General features: G+C 43.5%; 1 protein-coding gene across 1 annotated transcript in view; it reads right to left on the bottom strand.

The window, feature by feature from the left end:
- Nucleotides 1-15391, bottom strand: part of GRIA3 (glutamate ionotropic receptor AMPA type subunit 3) — a gene marked incomplete at its 5' end in the record, with an annotated part of 152214 nt that extends 136823 nt beyond the window's left edge. The window contains 2 exons of the mRNA XM_084269010.1: nucleotides 14243-14401; nucleotides 15301-15391. Coding sequence (XP_084125136.1) covers nucleotides 14243-14401; nucleotides 15301-15391 — 250 coding nt within the window. The remainder of the gene's footprint in view (nucleotides 1-14242; nucleotides 14402-15300) is intronic.
- Nucleotides 15392-20874: the final 5483 nt, after the last annotated feature.

Here is a 20874-nt window from a genome sequence, read left to right as displayed (position 1 = left end):
GCCAAAGGGCCATGTGGAGAGCATCCCTCCAGCGAATCCCACAGCAAAAGGCGATGTGAAGGAGCAACCCAGGCAACTGGGACACACACCCTTAAGTAAGCGACAGAATGAAGGACAGAAAACTTTTGAGGGTAAGTGTAGACCAACATGACCACTGCATGAATGTATTTTTTAAATTAAAAGAAACCCCCAAACCTGAAAGATGAAAGATTTACTATGAAGCCAGGAAACTACTACTGTATCTACTGCAAACTAGGATTGCCTCAAGGTTTTCTTTGATTTTCAACCAAAACTGTGGTAATGAGTAGATTTAAACCATCTCTTTTCTATCTGCATTTTTTAAAAAAATCCTTTACTCATAATAAAATAAAATTTCCTCCACTTCCACAGCAGAACATTGTTTAGATTAGTTTGCACCCATTGAGGTTTCATCATGTCAGCTCATTTCAAAATAAGTTTGTTAACTGGTTGTTTCTAAGGAAGGTATTACAATGCTCCTCAGAGTCTGTATTCCTTCAAGTAACTTTTAATAGCTTACGATTAAGAAAAGCCTATGTATACACTGCCTATAAGGATATACAATTCAGTGTATCATTTCATAACCCAGCTGTCAACAGAGACAACATTTTTATAATACATGTATTGTGTGTGTGCCAGTATGAGATGAATAGTCCTGTAACTATAATCAATACCGTTCATTCAAACAACTGGCAGCAGCATTTTAGGCAACTGGCAATTTCATCAGTTTCACTGGGCTGCCCAAAAATAAACAGCTTGAGAGGAATAAATGATCTCTGTGGTTATCTATAAATAATACTAATCTCAGTCATTTGTTTTAGGGTGTTCGTCACTGGGAGCTGCAGAAGTCTCGTATCAGTGCAAAAGTATTATAAGCTTCAAGAAACGAAAAAGAAACGTTGAAGAATTATACTGTTGGTTTTTCATTCACCCAGTTACTATATTTACATACAGGCTCCACTGAAAGCACCAGGATCCCTTCCGTTCCAGCAGCTCCAGCTCTGCAGGAGAGTTACAGCATCACAAGGATTTAAAACCATCTCAAAAGTTAAACTGGATTCAGGGAATGCTCCAGTGAGCTGTGTAAACCTACCCTGGGAATAACGAAAGGCACTTCTGAGGAAATGCAACCAAGTTTGGGATTTATAACTACTTGAGTGTGAAACTTGCCCACTCTCAAAAGTTTCTGAGAGCAAAACAAGCCCAACAGCTCCACGTGAATGAGACTAACGCCGAGGCTGATGGGTGTGAGGTGAACCCAGGCAGACGGGGAACAGAAGGCGCCATTCACAGGCCTGTTCGCTGTCTCTGGGAACTGAAATAGCTCTTTTTTTAAATTATGGTCTATCTGCTCCTATCTATCAAAGCACAGCACAAACAGAGGAAAAGGAATAAAGGCAGCTGACTAAAGGGGAAAACCCCACATCTCTGCAGAGTACAGATCCCTAAGAAAACTTCCAAAGCTCTTAAGTGAAAAAAGATCCAATTGCTGTGGTTGAAGCGACTGTGTCTCCCTGGCAGCCTTGCTGGGCTGTAGCACCACCTCTGCTGTCCAGCCTGCAAGCCTGCAGACCAGCCCCAAGGCTCTGAACACATCCGCTCCTGCAGGAAAATCTCCTAACCACTGGGAATTGTTATGAGGTTTTCTACTCTATTTCACCGGTTAGGAACCACAAGGTGTCTGGTGTGTGCTCTAGGGAAAAGAGGAATGGTAAGTTTTCCCAAGGACCTAGGGGTTGGCACTGCTTCCAGGCAGGATTTGTGCTGCCATGAGACATCACTGCAGGGAGCTCAATACACCAGCGGACTGCAGCAATTTCTTTCTTGCAGATTCTGTGAAAGAGAGCCAAATCCATCACCTCAGTTCCTTCACACAGAGCACCGTGCTCCAAAGAAACTCCATCAGACGAGCTCTGCAGAAATGCCCAAGTCCTCTGAGTAGAGCACAAGTTTATACATCCACGTAACCAGACCACTGCTGGACCAATTTTAACAAGTCACGTTTTTTCTGTCTTAAAGCCTGTTGCTCAGAAAATTTATATCTTGGCAATTAAAATAATTTTCAAGTTGTAACATTATCCAATTTATAAGCTTATTGCTAGTATAATATGAAGGACAACCGGCATACCCAGCTGCACCAACAAAGCATTTCAGTGGTATGTTTCTAACATAACGGATGACAGCGGAAGGATGAATGGCACCAGCTTCTCTGAGAGAGAACCCTCACTTTGCCAAATACAAACAGGAGCTCACAACCCAGTTGGTGCCTCTACAGCTCTGAGGAACGAGACAGGCTGGACTCTGGAGGCTGCCTTTGCAAACATACAGTGAGTGGCTGTTTTAACATGAAAGCCTTGATTAGATTGGTGAAGTAAAATTGTCTGCAGGACATTCAGAGAGGAAAGCCAGCTTTGAAGAATGGGTAAATTTACCAGGCTGCAGATCTTTATTGCTTTCATCGTCAATATTTTAAAGTTACTACATTTTACTCAATATTGGCAATAAATCTCTACACACATGAACTGTAATCACCACAGCCCAACATGACACCCTTCTCTGAGATTTCAAGTCGGACTATGTCACCCCAAACAAACCGGGTAGGAGGATGGCTAAACTGGTAAAAGAAAGCCTCTTGAGTACAGGTAAAAGATTAGGTAGCAGTCTATACTGCTATTAACCTAAAGTCCATAATGAAAGCTTAAATGAACAGCTCGAAGCGGACGCAGGCTTTGTAACGGAGCCGCACTCCTGCAGTTGGCACTAATTGACCCTTTTGCTGGCAGGCTCAGCGGAGGAAGGCAGGCAGCAGCGCCTGAACTGCAGGCCCTTCTCCGTCATGCAGAACAAAGTCACAGTCCTGATTATCCAGGAGGTTTGATCTTAATGCTTTACACTTCTGTAGCATCTTTCATCCAGGAAAGAGGCAGGCAGGATAGCAGGGGAGAATCTTAAACTGATACTGCCCTTCCACACCCATTTTGCAGAAGGAGGTCTTCTGTCTTTGGAGCTTTCCGGTACTTTTGGCAAGTGCACTTCACATGCATTGAATTACACAGCTGACTTTCTGAGAAACTGAAATGGTAGATTGATATTTCACACACAGCTTCACCCGGGCTTCTTGAAAACACAATTAATAATCGATTCTGATTAAGTTATTTTCAAGAAGATTTTAATCCCCTTACAGAGGATGTTGCAATAGACTGAATTCAACCCAGCATACACAAGAAACATGCAGGGCTGAAATAATCATTTTGAGAGACCATGTAATAGAAAGGACATCTCCTATCAATCCTGTTGCAGTTTTGGCCAGAAAGATGCCATTTTTAAATTCATGATCCTGATTAAGGCAGACTATTCCAGAGCAGTAGATTCTGGAATCAATTAACAAAACAATTCCTATTAACACGGGGAATCTCCAGACATTACCAAGGAAGTACAAAACCTTTTCAGAAAAGCCCACAAGGAAAATATACTTTAATATCAGATCGTATCCTCCAGCGCATGCAGAGATTGCCTCAACTCAAATCTCAAACGCATCTTATGTGAAACAGGGGCTAGCACTGCAGAACAACACAATAAGAATTTAAGACAGGAAGTGCAGATAATTTATCTGAATAAAGCTTCCAGGAGAATAACTGATTTATGTTGATAATGATCCAAGCTGGAACCTGACCAGGATGCAGGAGCTAGCAGCATCGCTGCCCACAATAGGTTCCCTATTCATGAAAAATACCAGGGTGTTTTTACAGCTGGAAATAGGTTAAAATGTTAGCTTTATGCTTCAGCCAAAAGATGCTGTTTTGCCAGAGATCTGTTCTTGAATTACCTTTAGAGAGTCTCAGAAAAAGGTGCCATGTTTTTAATCAGAACTATAACTATTCATGTGAGCACGTAAGAGACGCAATGAGTTAAATTTCACAGAAGACTCTGTGGTTTTTAATGTCACACAGTCTCTGCTGAGAGAAGAATTGCAAAATCCATAAACTGATGCAGAGAGAGGAAAAAAAAAGTAGTGAAAGGTTCACAGCTACAAGAATGCATATACAGGGAAAGGGAAAAAAAATGAAAATCTGAAAGTAGAGATGGCATAAGTGACTCCTGCTAAAAGCAAGGTCAGCACTTGCCACTGGAGACCATTTGATTTACGCTATTTTGTTTCAATTGAAAAACAAAATCTTTCCTTGGCAGATTCAGCTCTACACAGTCTATTACACATACTTCTGAGATACCCAGCATCATTTATAAAGGGACACTTACTACAGCTGAACGTGAACATTTTGTTAAATTTCCCAAAGTTCCAAGAGGAAATATGTGCAAAGCTACACAAGGGAGTATTCAGTTAGTTGTTGAAGTCAAGAGCCTGGACAACCTGGGTAGTCCAGGAGGAGAGTTGCGCTACTGATTAAGATGCTCTGAGCCTCTCCTGAAGAATCCACCGGCTGCCCTGGACCCACATCCCACACTTATCCTGAGGCTTAAAGCCAGGAATACCCCATGAGGGACCACTCTGTTTTTACCCTTTACTGGCTTTGCTCCTTCAGAGTCCCGCAGAGCTACTCCAAATTTACCCTGGCGTAAACCACATCAGAGGAAGACTCCAGGAAGTACCCTGACTGCCTGTATTTATCTAATGGGATACAAAGCAGCTTTTTTCCCTTCTTTTTGTTAGGGTAGAGCAATGAAGCACTAGGGATGTTTAGGTCCCAGTGGTCATTGCAGATATGCAAAACTACCTATCACTGCTTGCAATTTCTTTGTGTTATGTAGCAAAAAAACCCCTGGCAGTAAAGCACATCTAATGCACGTGAAGGCTCACCTCTGAAACAGGAAATTGTGGTCGTAAAAACCATCACTACATTCACAACACTCTGCATGTAGTAAAGCTATACCGAGTCATGGCTTAAACAGAGCAACGTCTGCACCCAGAGCACCAAACTGGAGTAGTGAAAAACTTCTGGAAGGTGAACTGGTCTCACTTCGATCAATTTGGGGCTGATCTCACTGGCTCTCCAGGTAATTAAGCAAGTTGCCTGTAGATGGTGTGGAAAGACACGCTATAAATACTGTAACTGACAAAAACTGTCTACCCATAAAATCCATCACAAGCAGCTTGAACTATATACCTAAAAAATGTAGACAGCTACTTCCAAAACACAATTTTTTTTTGCATCCATCATCTCTATGTCATCATAAAAATTGGACAGAACAGGTGGTTTTACACTGAAAAAGCAGATCCCTGCCTGCAGAAACATCTTGCTAACTCAGACAGGCTTCACCAAATTGTTTCCGTCAAGAAAAAACAAAAAGTCCAAACCCCAGAAACAGCCATTTCCAAAACACTTGTCTTCAACTGAAACCAAGTCAATTAATTTTAATTCTCTAATTTTCTGATTGATCCCAATCTAACCTTCAAAAATTTTTGAAACTACGCCTGAAATGAAAGATTAGCAAGACACACAGCTCCCATCGTTTCCAATCACACGTGGTTTTGAAGTCATGCCACCTGATGTTCTGGGACATACAATCCATTTCTGGGATGCACAGAGCAGCAGTGAGATAATGGTTCTGCGGAGGAACTCAGTCTGAGCTGGCCAAGACATTCAATGTAAATATACAAACTACCATTAGTCATGAGAATCACTCTTGCTGACATGGCCGAAATAGGAAAGAAGCAAGATTAGCTGGCATAGGATGACCACGTTCTTTTTTTTTTTTCCTCATTAGTAATCTTTTATATTCATCAAGAAATCATAAGCAAATAGGCACAAAAAGCAATGTTTTAAAAAGGAAATTGAAAGTAGGACAACAGCAGGTATTATGGTGACTGCTTGCTCAGTCTGCATTTCCTTAGGTCCGGGTCCTTTTGAGATACTCCAGAACAGCAAGGAAGCCGCTCTGGAGATGCCACCTGACCACTGCACAAACACATTGGAGAAAGATGGCTGAGTACATTAAAAGTGCTAGACAATTTAGAATCCCCCTAACAGTTTCATTCAATGCAGGGTTAGACCCTGGGTCAGTCCTTTGCAAATCAATGGACACTAATTAGCTTTCATCTAACTGCTGGGAAAAAAAGAATGCGGTGAACTTGAGTTTTCTGACCATCAGACTTCATTAGAATCCAAACTTGGTGACACAAGTGGTAAAGCCTAAGAAGATAACCCCTCTGTAAACCAGTAAAAATCAATGTCTTGTCATGTCCTGCTGTAGAGAGGTGATGGAAAGCACATCACATGAAAAAACTTATAATTATCATTCCTCCCCAAGCCACCTCTTCCCCTTCACCTCCTCAGAAAACCCCAAACAACTACAACCACCAAAAAAAGGTTGTAAGGAATTTAGCATCCACCACAGGGAACAAAGACCAAACAAGACATGTGCCATGACGCAGAAACCCTATGATTCGCAGGACCTGACCCATGTTCACTAAGTAGGTTGGAGTGCCCATCTCAGACAAAGATCCCTGAAATGGAAATCAGACCAAGAAGTCACAGAAGGCACCAGTCCCTGAAACACACTGCCACACAGCTCTTGGAAAGGCTGGCAGCTCTGACAGACTGACTGCAGCACATTTCATAGACCTCACTGGGAGAGATCACCAGGCAGCACCACCTCCAGTGAAGACAGTTCCTTCTCTCACTGCTCAAGTAAGCGGTCTGAGTGTACATCTGGTAGGCAAGAACTGGGCACATGCCATGCTGTAGAAGTGTGGAGCATATTTATAATAAAGATCCAAGGTGTGTAGGAGACAAAGAACTCGCTGATACTAAACTTGCTTTCTTTCCAATGGTTTTGCTTATTTCGGGTAGAGAGCTGAAAACTCCTTTGTCAAGTGCCAGGTCAACTTGCTGTAGAGCTGTGACACACAGTCATGGAACATACACTGTCCTCTGATAATGGTAACAAATTAGTCAGTGCTAATACCAGTTTATTTTTCAGACGCATGAAGAGTAGGCTGGGTTTTGGTGGGGTTTGGGGTTTGTTATTTTTTCTTTCTGATTTTGTGGGTTTTTTATGAAAGGAAGCAGAAGTGATCAATAAAATTAAAAAGGCACTCAATCAAAGCTCTCCAAGCTTTTCACTGCAAACAGCCTTGCAGTATCTGTCTAAGGGATGGCAAAACTGTGCTACCAAAAGTACAGACGGACTTACTCCAAATGATGCCAAGAGCCATCAGAAGATGCCACCATGTCCTAGGTTTAATCTCTTTACCACATGGGCTGGGCCCAATTGCTTGATGTTTACAAAGGACAAAACTACTGATGGTGCAATCAGCAAGCACCGTTACACACATCAGTCCAGGAGAAAGATATGTGAAAACAATGACGTATCTTCCCCAGGTACCTGCATATCATTGTAAAGACAGCTCTTGCATGAAAAAGGACTCGAGAAAGTGAAGTCACCATGCAGCCCTGCTTTTTTTCTTATTTTAAATTCTTGATCTGAATTTCAAGCATCACATTTTAATAAACTCCAACAAATACAAGCCCGAGTGCAGCACCAAGCATCCAAATGCAGTCACAGAACTTAAATGTGGTCTGAAAGCGAGCACCCTGTACATCACGTTCCAAAAACCAAAGAACTTTCAGTGTATCTGAAGCATCCAAATAGTATGGCAAAATAATTACATACAAAGTGACCAGATAGGTCACTCCATTCCAGCAGAAGAGTGCTCACCTGGGCTATTATCCAATTCTCAGAGAGCAATTCACCCTCTTTACAAGCACCAGGGCAGCAAGTTATCTGCAGCGCAGTGTCCCTGCAGCTTGATCCTCACACATAAGGGCTTCTGTGCCCCGCGCAGTCTATGTGTGAGGGCTGCAGGCTGCCACTAGCTATTCTAGAAGCAGTTAAGATCATAAAACCGACCCAGTGCCTCAGATACCACAAGGAAGATCTGCAGGAATGACTGCTAGGTGGATTCATTGACATAACTCCTTCCCACATCAACTCTTCCTCTTTACACAGAAACCGTATCACCCGCTCCTCTCTTGCTCTGCGTGTGTGTGTATGTATATACACCTATATATGTGGCAGCTTTACCCCTAAAGATCTTTCACATATAGCTACGTGCTGATAAATGAACTCTCTATTTCTGGTGCTACAGAAACATCTCCAAACTCCCCGACACAGTCGGGCCAGCAGAACATACCATGGGGCTCTGTGATAGTTATTCGGGTCTGCACTGCAGTGGCTACAAACAGCTGAACATGAGTGTCAACTTTAGGGTCCTCATCAGGTGACTGCACATGAAAAACGCCCTAGATGACTTCAAGTTTGAGGTTTCTAGGCCATCTGATATTTTGAAGATCAACAATAATATAAAGCAGGTGATATCCTGGAGGGAAGCACGCCTCTGCCTCTGATGGGAAACTAACACACACATTCAGAAGAAAAAGAATCCCCATGGATGAAATTTGGAAATTGCTTCACTGCAGCGATCATCACAGAGTTTCACAGAAATTGTTTTGATCTAGATCAATAATTTTTATATTTCTATTTTTAGATGGCCACATTGTTCCAGTGGAGGTATCTGGCATAGCAAACCTTGCGACCATGGGTATAGTCTTATATAGTCTTATTGTGAAAGGGCATCACGGCCTTCCAGGGATCGACACTTTACAGCAGCACAGAAAGTACTGATCTCAGGCTCTAACTTATATGCCAAACACAAACTCAACTTAAACAGCTTTCTCACAATAAATGAACACCAGTTACATAGTTTGGGTTGGTTTGAAACTGAGCTATGAAACCAAACTGTTGCTGTTTTAAAAATAACATGTTCTAAAACATGTTAAGGATGCCGAGCTACATCAAAATTAGCATTCCAAAATGGGTAATGGCAAAATAAGGACTTTAAATGGAAAAATGTCAAATTGCTGGATTGTGACAATAAAGAATCATTAAAGATACACCAGCTCCCTCATTTCACACCTTCTTGCATAACAGTCCTACACTTGCAGTAGGACGGCCTCCCACCTCCCAGACACTGAACACAGCGAACCCAGAGCAAAGTAACCCACTGTTTTCTGTGGCTCTTGGACAAGCTCTTCAGTCAGCCTTCAACAAAACTGCAGGGTTTTATTGTTAAAAGCTACTTGTTAGATGCTGGTTTTTCCATCATGGCATCTCCATTTCCTCCTGAACTACATCCGTTACACATTTTATTGGGATGTCTAGTTAACCAGTAGCTCTCCAATCCATGCCAACAGTCTCATGGGTGCTCTGGCCCAGTGCCATGTGGGAAAAGTGAACAATTTCATCTCTGCATCTGCACAAAATCCTTCCGAAACTGAACAAGTGAATGGTGCTATTTGCTGTGCTTTAGTCTTCATTTATTTGGTGAATTCAGAATTTCTCAAACAAAATGTCCACTCATATTTTTCCATCTCTGCAGTGAGAGTTAAATGGAACCCTAACACCTGAACAGTATGGAAACACTATGTATGCAGCAGAGGAAGAGAGAAAAGAGTCAATTTTCTTGAAAATGTATTTAAGAAATAATAAAACATACTTGAAAGCAGTATGGTTCCTTCTGCTAACATGGAGATCTCATTCAGCTCAATGAAAAATCATCTGCTCTGCCATCAAGTAGAAACAAACTTTAGTTTGGAATACACCCTGCACCTTGCAACATAGGCCAATATTGCAAAAACTTTGGCTCCTGAACTACAGCCACTAACTGCCACACAACAGTAACATGCAACACTCAAGTCCATTCTGCAACATAAAAGACATTTTCAGGGATCTGGGAGTCAAGGCAGGTAGAAAGCACATTTCCAGGTGTTTTATCACAGAATGCTGGGAGAAACCACAGTGTGTTCCTTGTTGGGAGAGTGAGGCATCTGCCCTGTGGTCTCTACTCACCCAAAACCACCAGTGCACGGCCCAAACTTGGCAAGACATTCAGCGAGACATGCTCATGCTTTTGGCAGAAGGGACCTGACCACTTTCAGCATCGGTGTCCTTTGCCAGCTGGCCAAAGAGTACACAGATGCAAGGGAAGCAAATTATCTGCCCACTGGCAAAAAGAAATGCTGAGCAGCACCTAAGGAAAAAGTGTGTGTGTGCACAGGCGCCCGTGGGTATGCATGTGAGCATATATATATATATCTATCTCCATGCACCTGGGCTTGGAGTAAAGTTGGGAAAATTGTCTGTTACTGGCCCTGTGGTATCATTTTTCTGCAATGTTCTCCCAACAGCAAACAGGCACTCTTCCCACTAAAAACGACCAAGTGGAATTAAAGATTAAACACAAGGACTTCAAGGATGCTAAAAAAAAAGTATTTTCTAACAAAGTCTGAAATCAGACCCTAGAAGGAAGTGTCCATACAATCATTTAAAGGATTTTAGCAACTTAAGGTAAGCATGGCATCGTATCCTCACTCTTTTTTTTTGGTCTCTTAAAGAACAAGTGCCTGTAGAAAAAAAAACCCAACCACTACACATCAACATTTGGTAAAACATAAAAAGCCTTCTGGGTTCAGAAGATACATGAGAAATGACTCAGAAAAATTAAATGGACAAGAACCTGCAGCTGATCAGTTAGGTTTAGCCGAGAGAGGGAATCTGCCTGTAGATTAATTAGATTCTGCAATCACAGCCCCTTTTCACCCATACGCATCCCACCACTATCATTACATGATCAACAGATTTTAATGAAAACTAATGCTTTCTTTTGAGAAATTCCATGGGGGCTACATGTAAGAGAGAGTTTACTTTTCTAAATATTTCTTGCAAATTGTGCGTAAGGCAAGTGCACATTTGTTGGCTGTAAAGGTGTACAACAGCAATTTTTTGCAATGACAGTGCAGAGAGGGAATATGAGATCTGTGTGCTAATGAGCTGACACTGCAGAGGCTAGAGCAGTGTTAGTATAGTGCACTACAAGTGCAGAGCAGAAAGACATACGCGGGTTATTTCTAGGGAATATGATCTACAGAACTGTACGCATAATTCAACATTAATACTAACATTCCTCATCAGAGGTTATAAGAAAAGCATGAAAGACACTTCAGTGATGAATTAACATGTTTGAGCTGCTCTACTCACATCATTCTGAAAAAGGCAGCTCACTCCCTACATGAACATTTTTGAAGAAAATAGAATATCCATGTTTTATTTGATTTTATTCAGTCACAGGTCAAGATAACTTTCTTCCTTTTTGTTTGGGGGATTTTTTTTTTAAATGGCAAAAAGGTGCCTATTTAAGAGATGCAATAAATCCCACCCCCCTACTCCCATTCCCCAGCTGATTCACTTCAGTGCACCTTTAAAAACACTGGAATTTTCATCTGTGCTTGCATTTACAGTCTGTTAAGGCATCACACAGCTAAATAAATATGGGGGCAAATAAATACAGAGTGGACAAATACTGACCTGCATGCAAGTCAAGTATAGAGAGAGGGGCTCAGTGCTAGCAGGGAATACATGTACATGAATCAGACTATGCATCATTTAACTGAAAAAGGAATGAGAGGGAGGGGCTTAGGGCAGGAATATTTTTTGCTTCTGAATAAGTTTGTTCCCATGTTAGGATATTGACAAATCAGTCCTACCAAAGGCAGGGTTTTTATCTCTGGCTCATGAGGATACTTCAGAGGAGATTTTTTTTCCTCCTGCCTCTGGAATGCACCAGATTGCACCAAGCAGGATGTGCAGCTGTACAGTAAGAACATAAGTCTTTCCTGAGCAGAGTCCCCCTCAATTCCCACACACACACAACACCTTATTTTATAAATCAAAGCAAAGGAGATATGGATACTGGCTAGTATAAAGCAACTATGCTCAAGCTATGCATGCCACTTTCTCCAATTTCCCTTCAGTTCCTTCATGTCTCCCACCACAAAGTCAGCCACAGCCTCCCTCTCCAGTGAAGGCAGTCAGAGTCACTGCAGGTTTCTCTCCTATGGATCCCTGCCAATTGCAAATATTGATCAAACGGCTGTGTGACAGCACTGGAGACAATTTATGCTTCTCTCCAAGAGAAGTAAAAATGTTGTGGAACGAATTCCTTCATGGATATGGCCGCACCCTGAAATTACCCGCCACTCCAGTGGGAAGTGAGGATGTGATCAAGAGTACTTAGGCCAGAGTGTTACACCTTACCCAGGTAGTGAGGAGCTATTATTTCATCCTAATGCATAGATAATGTACAAGCATTCTAACAATTCCTTCCAGATCCAAAAAAGAGCAACTACTCTTCTTTATTTTCTTTATTTTGAGCTACTGAGGCCTATACGACTAGTCACTTGGACTCATCACATCCTTTTCCTATCAACAACATTATCAGATTGTTGACACAGCTATGGACAAGGTCACCTTTTTATCTTCCTCTGTTTCTTTTTTCACATCATCTATTTTTAAATAGGTTACTGTAAGGTTGGTATTCTCTGGTCTATAGTTTCTCCAGAGGTTTAAGTCTTCCCAGCTTTACTACACTGGTAATATGTGTGTTGGAACATGCAGCCCTACACTACAGAAAACCATCTCATGTTTCTAAAATTGCCACAGCTTTCACTAAGCAATGACAAAAATCGTTAGATGTCAGAAGACAAGAAGCATGCTGACTAAATAATAGATTGACTGCCTCTGTGGTTCACTTGTCTTGCTGGGATCGGTTCAGAAGTGCGGGTAGAACTTTTAAGAAACAACTAATAATTAATCATCCAAGCAGTTTAATGTATTTACTTTAAATCCATATAATTGATATTTAGGCAACTATGTTTGAGATACAGCCTCTTGAAGGGATTACACTGATTAAGGATTAATAGTCTGATGTTTGTTGTAAGAGCTGTTGAGGCTGGATAGGATTAGTAAAATAAGATACAAAGTACAGACATGCTTTTATTTACCATTTCTTTCCCACGTTGCCAGATATTTTTATTGGGTATTACATAATTAACCCCCCCGTAAAAGTTTTTAAAGTCCTAAATCAAAGCCCTTTAAAAAAAAAAAGTGTAATGCTGCACTAGCAAGAAGCAGTCACATGGGGGATATGTTGGAATATCAATCCAAAATTTGTCCAAATATTTCCTCCTTACATGTTTTCTAACCATCAACTTCCTCAGAAAATACCCAAAATCTTAGAAGAACAACATATCTACTTGTCCAGCCTTCCAATTCTACAGTGTGGGACAGGACTGTAGGAACTATCCTATCTGCAACAAACAAAAAATTAAAGAAATAAGATAATTCAAAACATGAAATCATTCTAAATCAAGAGATAGTAGTTTTCTGTACTCCAACACTTCATTATCTTTGCACAGGGCTTCCCTTTTGTTCATTTCATATCGTGAGTACATGAACAGGATTCCTGTTCCTAACACAAAGTTAGTGCATTGCATTCAAAGCTCCTTTAGATCATGTAGACGTATTTCTCTACGCTGCAAAGTGCATGCAACTACCTCACAAGAAGACTCCAATCATTTCCAATGGTTTGCAATAAAAACTATATGACTGAATTTGGACACATCAGTAAAACAAATATTCAGGAGCTACTATGGGTAAAGGAATGCTTTTTCAAATGCAGAACACGCACCAGTCTTTCAGAAAGAGATTTCGCATTTTAACACCACATTAACACTACTCAAAGTTCTACTTTGCTTCTTCTGTTAATAAAGGCTCAAATTATAGGCATGCACTGCTTGTGTGGAGCTATTTCTCATAAGGCTAAGCATTCTGATTCCATTTTCTCTCCCCTCAGCTCTAACGGTATTTGTCAGCTTACAGTCTCCTCAGCTTTTAACAGGACTCCCACTGTAAGAAAACAACCCGCTATTTCAGGGCAGAGGAGGCAAGTAAGCCCCTCTAGCCTTGTCCCCTCAAGGTCACTTGTAAACAGCTGTTTCTGTCTTATTCCTACACGGTATTATTTGCAAATCACGCTGTTTCACACAGCTAGGTTGTAGCCTCAACAGAAAAGGGATGTTACTTCAGCGGCAATTCACTGATCACAGCAACACAGCGCTGCTATATAAATAACATGGTTGTTTTTCTGGAGAAAAACAAACCTAAAGGGGTGAAAAGAAGTCATAAGAAAACTTTTCCTAAAGTATTATTTAGCCATATAAAGCTGAAAAACCTACAAAATCTCATGTCAGGACACACATTTGTTGCACTATATTATATGAACAAGAACTCAAGGCTATCAGGGAGAAACTGAAGGTATGGGTAAGTAACACACAAATATTTTGTTTAAAAAAAGCATATGTTTACTTACAAGCATTTGTCACTGAAAAACTGTTGGAAGAGTCCAAGTGATCTACATGATAGTTCAAATGGAAAGGTTTTTCTGTGGTATTTTGGTTTGTGTTGTATAACTGCACAGCAAACCGAAATGCACTGTGCTCCTGAACAGTGTTCCTCATGAAAAGTCCACCTAGGATAGGGGAAAAGAAAAAGGGATGGGGGGAAAGGAAAAGGTATTTCAGAACGGATTTTGAGGAGAAACAGTGGCAGTAAGTTACATTTGCATACTGCACATCTCAGGAAAGAAGGAAGAGGAGCAGGCTGAGCCTGGGCACATCACTCTGACAGGAGGATGTATTTCATGTATGTGCTAAGTCCAAAGTTCGGGTTTTAAAGCCACACATCACATCCAGGTGCTCCCTGAGCTACCGGGAGTCACTGTCAGCTGCAGGTTGCGCCTTGAAAACCAGGCCACTTACACACGGGTGCCCACACACGGGTTTAAAAGTCTAACTCGGGCAGCGGTGGCTCCTCAGTTGTCTCCCCGCTCCCCACATCACGCCTCTGTAGAGGTATGTGCTACGGGCGCGGTGGCGTGCGGCGTGGCAAACGTGCGGTTTCCAGCGGTCTGGCGGAGCACCCGCTCAGCTGAGCGCTGCTCCCGGGGAAAAGCCCAAGTTCCACTCGCACGCCCTCAGCCTTACGGCTCGTTCGGCCCCGGGCTGAGGGCACGTCGTTCCAGATTCACGCTGTTACTCTATCACGCTATTTGCTACGCGGGATGCGCCGCTTCGGGGCACGATTCCGCAGGAGCGCGGACCAGATCCTCCCGCCGTTCCCGAGGCGCACGGCCAGCGCAGCAGCCCGGCGCCGCTCGCAGCCGCCGGCCAGCGCATCCCGGGCACCGTTCCTGCCTCTCTCGCTCGCAACAGCGGGCAGGAGCCGGAGCGGGGTTGGCCCCGAAAGCTGCCGGGGCCGCCCGTGCCCCTACCCGGCGGCGCCCGAGCTCGCCCCGCGCTCCCCCTTCACACAACTTCCCCTCGGCTGGCGGGGGAAGGAGCGTGTCGCGGTGCCGCGGCGGGCGCTTACCTATACTGATGGTGTTGGGGAACCCTGCCAGAGCCTCTCCCAGCAGCCCGGCCAGCAGCAGCAGGACGGTCCGGGGCGCGCTCTGCCCCATTTTCTTCGGCCCCTGCGGTTCAGCCCCTAAAACGAAACTGGCGGCACAGGCATGGGCGCAACTGGAGACTCGGAGTAGTGTCAGATGGTGGTGGCGATGCTGGCGGAGGTAGTGGGGTGGACCGTCCCCCTCCTTTCTTCCCTTCTTTTTTTTTTTTCTTCCCCAAATCCCTCTCCTCTTGTCTTCACCCCAGCCTGGGAGGGCTCATTGGCTGCGAGGTTGCCTTTCTCCCCTGGTCTCCAGCAGCCCCCCCCCAGCGCAGGGACTTCCCCCAAAGATGGTGGGTAGCGGAGCCGGCGAGGCTGCTCCGCCCGGGCCGGGAGGGGGTTATCGATCAAACTTGTCGTGAGGCGGGCTGGCAGCCGCTCGGCCCGCTCGCCCAGCCCCGGCGCTGGCGTCTCCCGGCCGCGGCAGCAGCGCTCGGGGCTGCGGTCGGAGGGAGCTGAGCGGCCTCACGTGGGCCGGCCCCCGGGCTGCAGCTGGCCCCTTTAAAGCTGCATCGCCTCGGTGTGTGTGTGAGTGCGGGTGTGAGCGCCGTGCGCCCGCCTGTCTGCGGGCGGGGGAAGGGCGGGGAGCCGGGATGGAGAGAAGGCGGGAGGGGGGCGTGAGGGGGATGCGGCCGGGGTACTGCCCGCGCCCGGCGGCGGGGAAGGCGGGCGGGGAAGGCGTCTCGGGGCCGGGGGTCGAAAGGCGGCAGGGGCGCCTCAGTGCCGGCGGCGAGAGGCCCCGTGAGAGCTGGGGCAGCCGCGTGCCGCCGGGCCTGCCCCTCGGCGGGCGGAGGATGGCGCCCGAGGGGTGGGGGCGGCTGGGGGCGAGGGCCCGCGCGGCGCCCGCGGCCCCGCCTGAGGGGAGAGGGCTGGCAGGGAGGCGGGAGCGCGGGGGCTGCCGGAGGGAGGGCCGGGAAGGGCCACAGAGCAGCCGGCGAGCACCGCCGAGGCGCGATGCACACTTTGCCGGGGGCTGCCTGCCCTGCACCCGAGTTTTGCTCATCCCTCCTCCAGTGCCAACGCCTGAGGGGGGGAGGCTCCCGCATTCATCCGCCCACAGTGCCGTGGGGTGAAGAAAGACAAGGACGACTTTATCCCACACGAGGGAATATTAGGTCCTTCCCAACCTCCTCTAAGGGAAGGAAATCCAACAAAGTCTCCCTGTTTCATCCTTTATGCTGGATAAAGACAGTGAGCATCTCTGTCAGGTGCAGCATTGCCCCAGCACAGAGCACAAAGCCTGGCCTACCTGATGGCAGCAGGGGAGCAGGCAGGTGGGTGCTGGACGTCCTGTATGCCTCTGCCACCCACCTCTGGGCTGAGCACGCCTTGATCTCAACATCCACAGGGAGCTGTTGTGCTGCTGCCTAAAGCTTTGCTCTCTGAGGGGTTGATCTTGCACCTGTCCCCTTGACACCTGGTTACATAGATCCTGCAGCTCCTTTCTCTTTTTGCTTCTTCCAGTCTCACAAAACTGTACAAAATGGAGACAGAAAACAGATATTAGGTCACCTAGCGTGTCTCATATGCCCCTGGAAGACTGTTCTTCACTTTATGTTTCCTCTTACTCTGATTTTAACAGGTCACTTTCCCTTGGTCCTCCTCTGCTTTTGCCTTTTCTCTCAGACTCTGGTTGTGTTTGGGTCTGTGTCCAGTTGAGTTACATATCAAAAGCAGTTACCTTTCCATTTACAAAGTAATCAAGCAGTGTCACTGGCTGTAGCTTTATCTAAGCATTCAAGATGTAAGACAGTGACAGATTACTGCACATATGCTAATGAACAACATCAGAGATTCAAAGCTCTACTCTTGAAGAAAACCAAAGGCACAGTTGAAGAACATGTTCATGATGCAGGAACATCACATACGCCTTTAGCAGCATATATGTGACCCCTACTCACCCCTAGGTGTGTGCAGTGGTTGCTGCATGTTATATATTCTTTTATGAGAATCGTGCCCAGAAGATGGAGTTTATTCCAGTTCAGGCAGGGCAGGGATCAGGCTGTGGGGTGGTTGTTCCCTTCTCAGATTGAGATGGAAGTTGTAATTTTATCTCTCAATTTAAAGAAATGTTTATCTGTAGTGATAGGTGGAGTGTAATGTCCATCTCTATAGCATTCTAGGCTTAGAGCACTCTACAAATATTACCTCTGAATTCCCATAACATGCCCATGAGGCATGATTTTCTTCTCGTACAGATGTAAAACTTAAAAATCAAGGAAAGCAACAGGCCCAACTCGCCTAGGCAGGAAGTTTCAGACCCAGAATTAAGATCATGAGCAACAGCCCAGCTTCACTGTAGAGCACTCTCATCCCAAATGTCCTTTGGTAAGCCTAGCAGAACCAAAACCTACAGGTACGTGAAGTTTAGACATTCAAGATAGTTGTGGAAAGCATCTTCCTATAGGCAAAGAATTTCTGGTTGTGAACTACTTACCTTTCTCCATTCTACCTACCTCCTGCACATTTCTAACACATTCTCCACAAAGTCCTGCTGTCCTCTTTCCTAGTGGCCCTACTTTCTTCTTGTTCACTTGCTCTCCCAAAGTTCTTCTCTCCAACCCTGCAGCTGCGTGTTCCAGGCTGACTGCCACCTGCTATGCTGACAGCTGATCATGGCCTGAAAAAATAATGAAAAGAGTTAGGACAAGAGAAGAGCTAAAATAGCCATTAATGAAGGTGGCCTGTGTCAGAATCTCCTTTTCCTACACAGCCAGTAGGATGGGTACCTCAGCTCAAATAAAAAGGTGTTTGTCAGCCTCATCTCAAAATGGAGAGTCTTGCTATAATCCAAAATAAATTTGTGCTGAGACAAATAAATTTTCATTATCAACCACATTTTTCCTCCTGAATCTCCTAATATACATATTGTTGTTACTACTATTAGCATTTTCAACACACACTTTGCTTTTTGCTTAGGCAAATAATCTTAGGTACTGTTTGCAGATACGAATGGTGTAGCAGTTGTCCCATGCAGATTTTGAAGACACTCAAAAAGACCCCATGCCAGTTTTTCTTAGAGCAAACCCAGTGTGTCCCAGGAGAAAATGGTAGGAGACTAGGTGGCTTTATGTGGAAATTAATGCCATGCAAATAGTTTATATACTTTGCTAGGGATGCTCAGTGACTCATGTTAATGAGTTCCATGGTAACCGAGGTCATACCAGTTGCTTGCCCAAACCTTCTCTAACTAAACGGAACCAAGATTTTGCAGGATAATCAGAGCTTCATGTTTAGATGATTTATGGTGTTATGGGACACTAGGGGATTCTGAGTATTATCTACCTGAGCAGGAGGAGGTAATGATTTATAATTAGCTAATGTGTTCTCATTGTAATGTCTAATAGTGGATCAGAAAAATGCTATGGAATTTGGGACACCGCGTTCTCACCAAGCTTTCTGGTGTTACTAGGCTAAACCCACAGCGGTAGCATAAAGTCATGGCAAGATCTACACCAGGATTCTGTGGCTCGAGCTTCCCCCTAACTGCACTACACTGACTTTATCATTTTTGTCACTCCTATTTCTAATGGCAAGAGAGAAGCTCAAGTAGCGGGTTGCTAGAAATTGCTGTGCTTGCTCCCAATACCAATATATACCAAACTATACCAACCAAATCATGTAACTGCCAATAAACGTGTCACCAGTTGTGTCTTAGAGCCTTCTTTTTGGCTGTTTTAAAGTGGTTATTTCTTCATAAAACCAAAGGAAACACAATTAACGGAACTTTATGTTAATGTCAGCATTTTGATTAGCTAAACTGATTAAATCTCCAATAGACAGTTAACCGATAGAGGGATAGTGGGGAGAGACAGAAGCAAAGATGAAAAGGGATTCAGAGAGAAGATGAAACTACAGATAGAAGGAGTCATGGGGAAAGTACAGTGTCAACAGAGGGAAAATGAATACAGACATTACAGCTTCATGCATTTTGGGAAACAGGTCAAAAGGACATCTAGTTAAGATTTGATTATATTATGAGTGGGCAAAGAACAAACTATTGAAGCTCTCCTGTTTACCTTTCATTACCATGCTATAACAGAGACATAAAATGAAATTAAAAGGCAGTAGACAAGAGACAGTTTAACAGAAATATTCTGCTATGCAGTTTACAGCTAATCTATAAAGCTGTCTTCCACACAGTATTCTTGGCAAAAATAATTGTTTTTAAAAGTTTCAAATTTTATGTGAATTAGCAGAGTAAATGCATTAGACTAGCTAGTAAAAAGCTGTTTGAATTAATATTCAGAATTCATGCCAAAAAGTAGCTCCTGGATGCCTCAAGAAAGACCTACTCTTATGTGTGGTGAGAGTTTAGAGCATAGGTAACATTCTCTGAAATATTTTGTAGTGGTCAGCATTAGAGACAGGATAGGATACTACCTGAATTACTGATTTGTTGTTAAGTCATGTTTTTTTTCTACAACAACTAACAGGTGAAATCCTGGAACTACAGAAACGTATGGTGGATTTATTACCCCTATCATCAGAGCTAGGATTTTACCCAGTACATCCTGGCAGAATAAAATGGTCTGGCACATCGGAATACGTTCTAGTAGGTGGAAGGATGATCAAGATTTGTGTTGGAACAGGGTCAAAGAGGAAACTTGTTGATAAATAAATGTCATTACTCCATTACTGTAGTCTAATTCAACTTTAGGTAGCAGAATCAAATTCATACAGCAGCTTTTATCAGAACTGAACATGGACTGTTACGGTAATAACCTATATCTGTTACAACTGCACAACCAAGACACAAATGTGGAACCAGTCAGCATGTACAAATGTCTTCATTTTTCTTGGGTTTGTGGTATCTTCAGGATACATACTTCTAATTCTTCTAATGGCTACGGGGCTGGTGGAAATGTAGTGTTATTATAGTCCCATAATGTCAGAAACAATTTATATTACCTTCTGCTTTCTGATTAACTGTACACTAGGCACTGCTGGCATAACACAGCCATGCAATTCTTATTTAAACCTGTACTTTCACTGTACTCATCTATATTTATTACTTAAGGAAACAGTAAATCAAATAAGAAAGTAATGGTATCCCCTGTACACTGTTAATAAAGTGAATCCTCTGTCTTCTTTTGTTTTATACCTAGGAACAGTTTTCAAGCAATCTTGGGAGTTTTACCCAGTTCCTATCCACTTCAACTGTGCAAGATCTGACCACTGCCTATTTAATTTCTGTATATAATTACTGAAATACATTCTCCTTAAAGACAATCTCTTTTAGCTCTAAGTAGTAAATAATCACTTCAGGTGATTGGTTTGCCAATCAAAAGTCCATTTTCCTTCCAGTGTGTGTTTATTACAACTCACCTCATCTCAGTTCAAATCTGCAGTAGTGTCTTTTAATGGAAAAGTCTTTGGAAAACAGCCCATAGATTCTTTGTAATGGATGTTTAGACAAAAAAAAAAAAAAAAAAAAAGAACTAACATTTTTCACTGAAGTTTTAAGGATTTCAAATTTGTTCTGTTCCACTTGAT

The sequence above is a fragment of the Gallinula chloropus genome (assembly GCF_964237585.1).
Source record: "Gallinula chloropus genome assembly, chromosome: 11".
Taxonomy (NCBI): Eukaryota; Metazoa; Chordata; class Aves; order Gruiformes; family Rallidae; genus Gallinula; species Gallinula chloropus.
The sequence above is the reverse complement of the archived record's forward strand: the minus strand, read 5'-3'. Positions and strand labels throughout refer to the sequence as shown.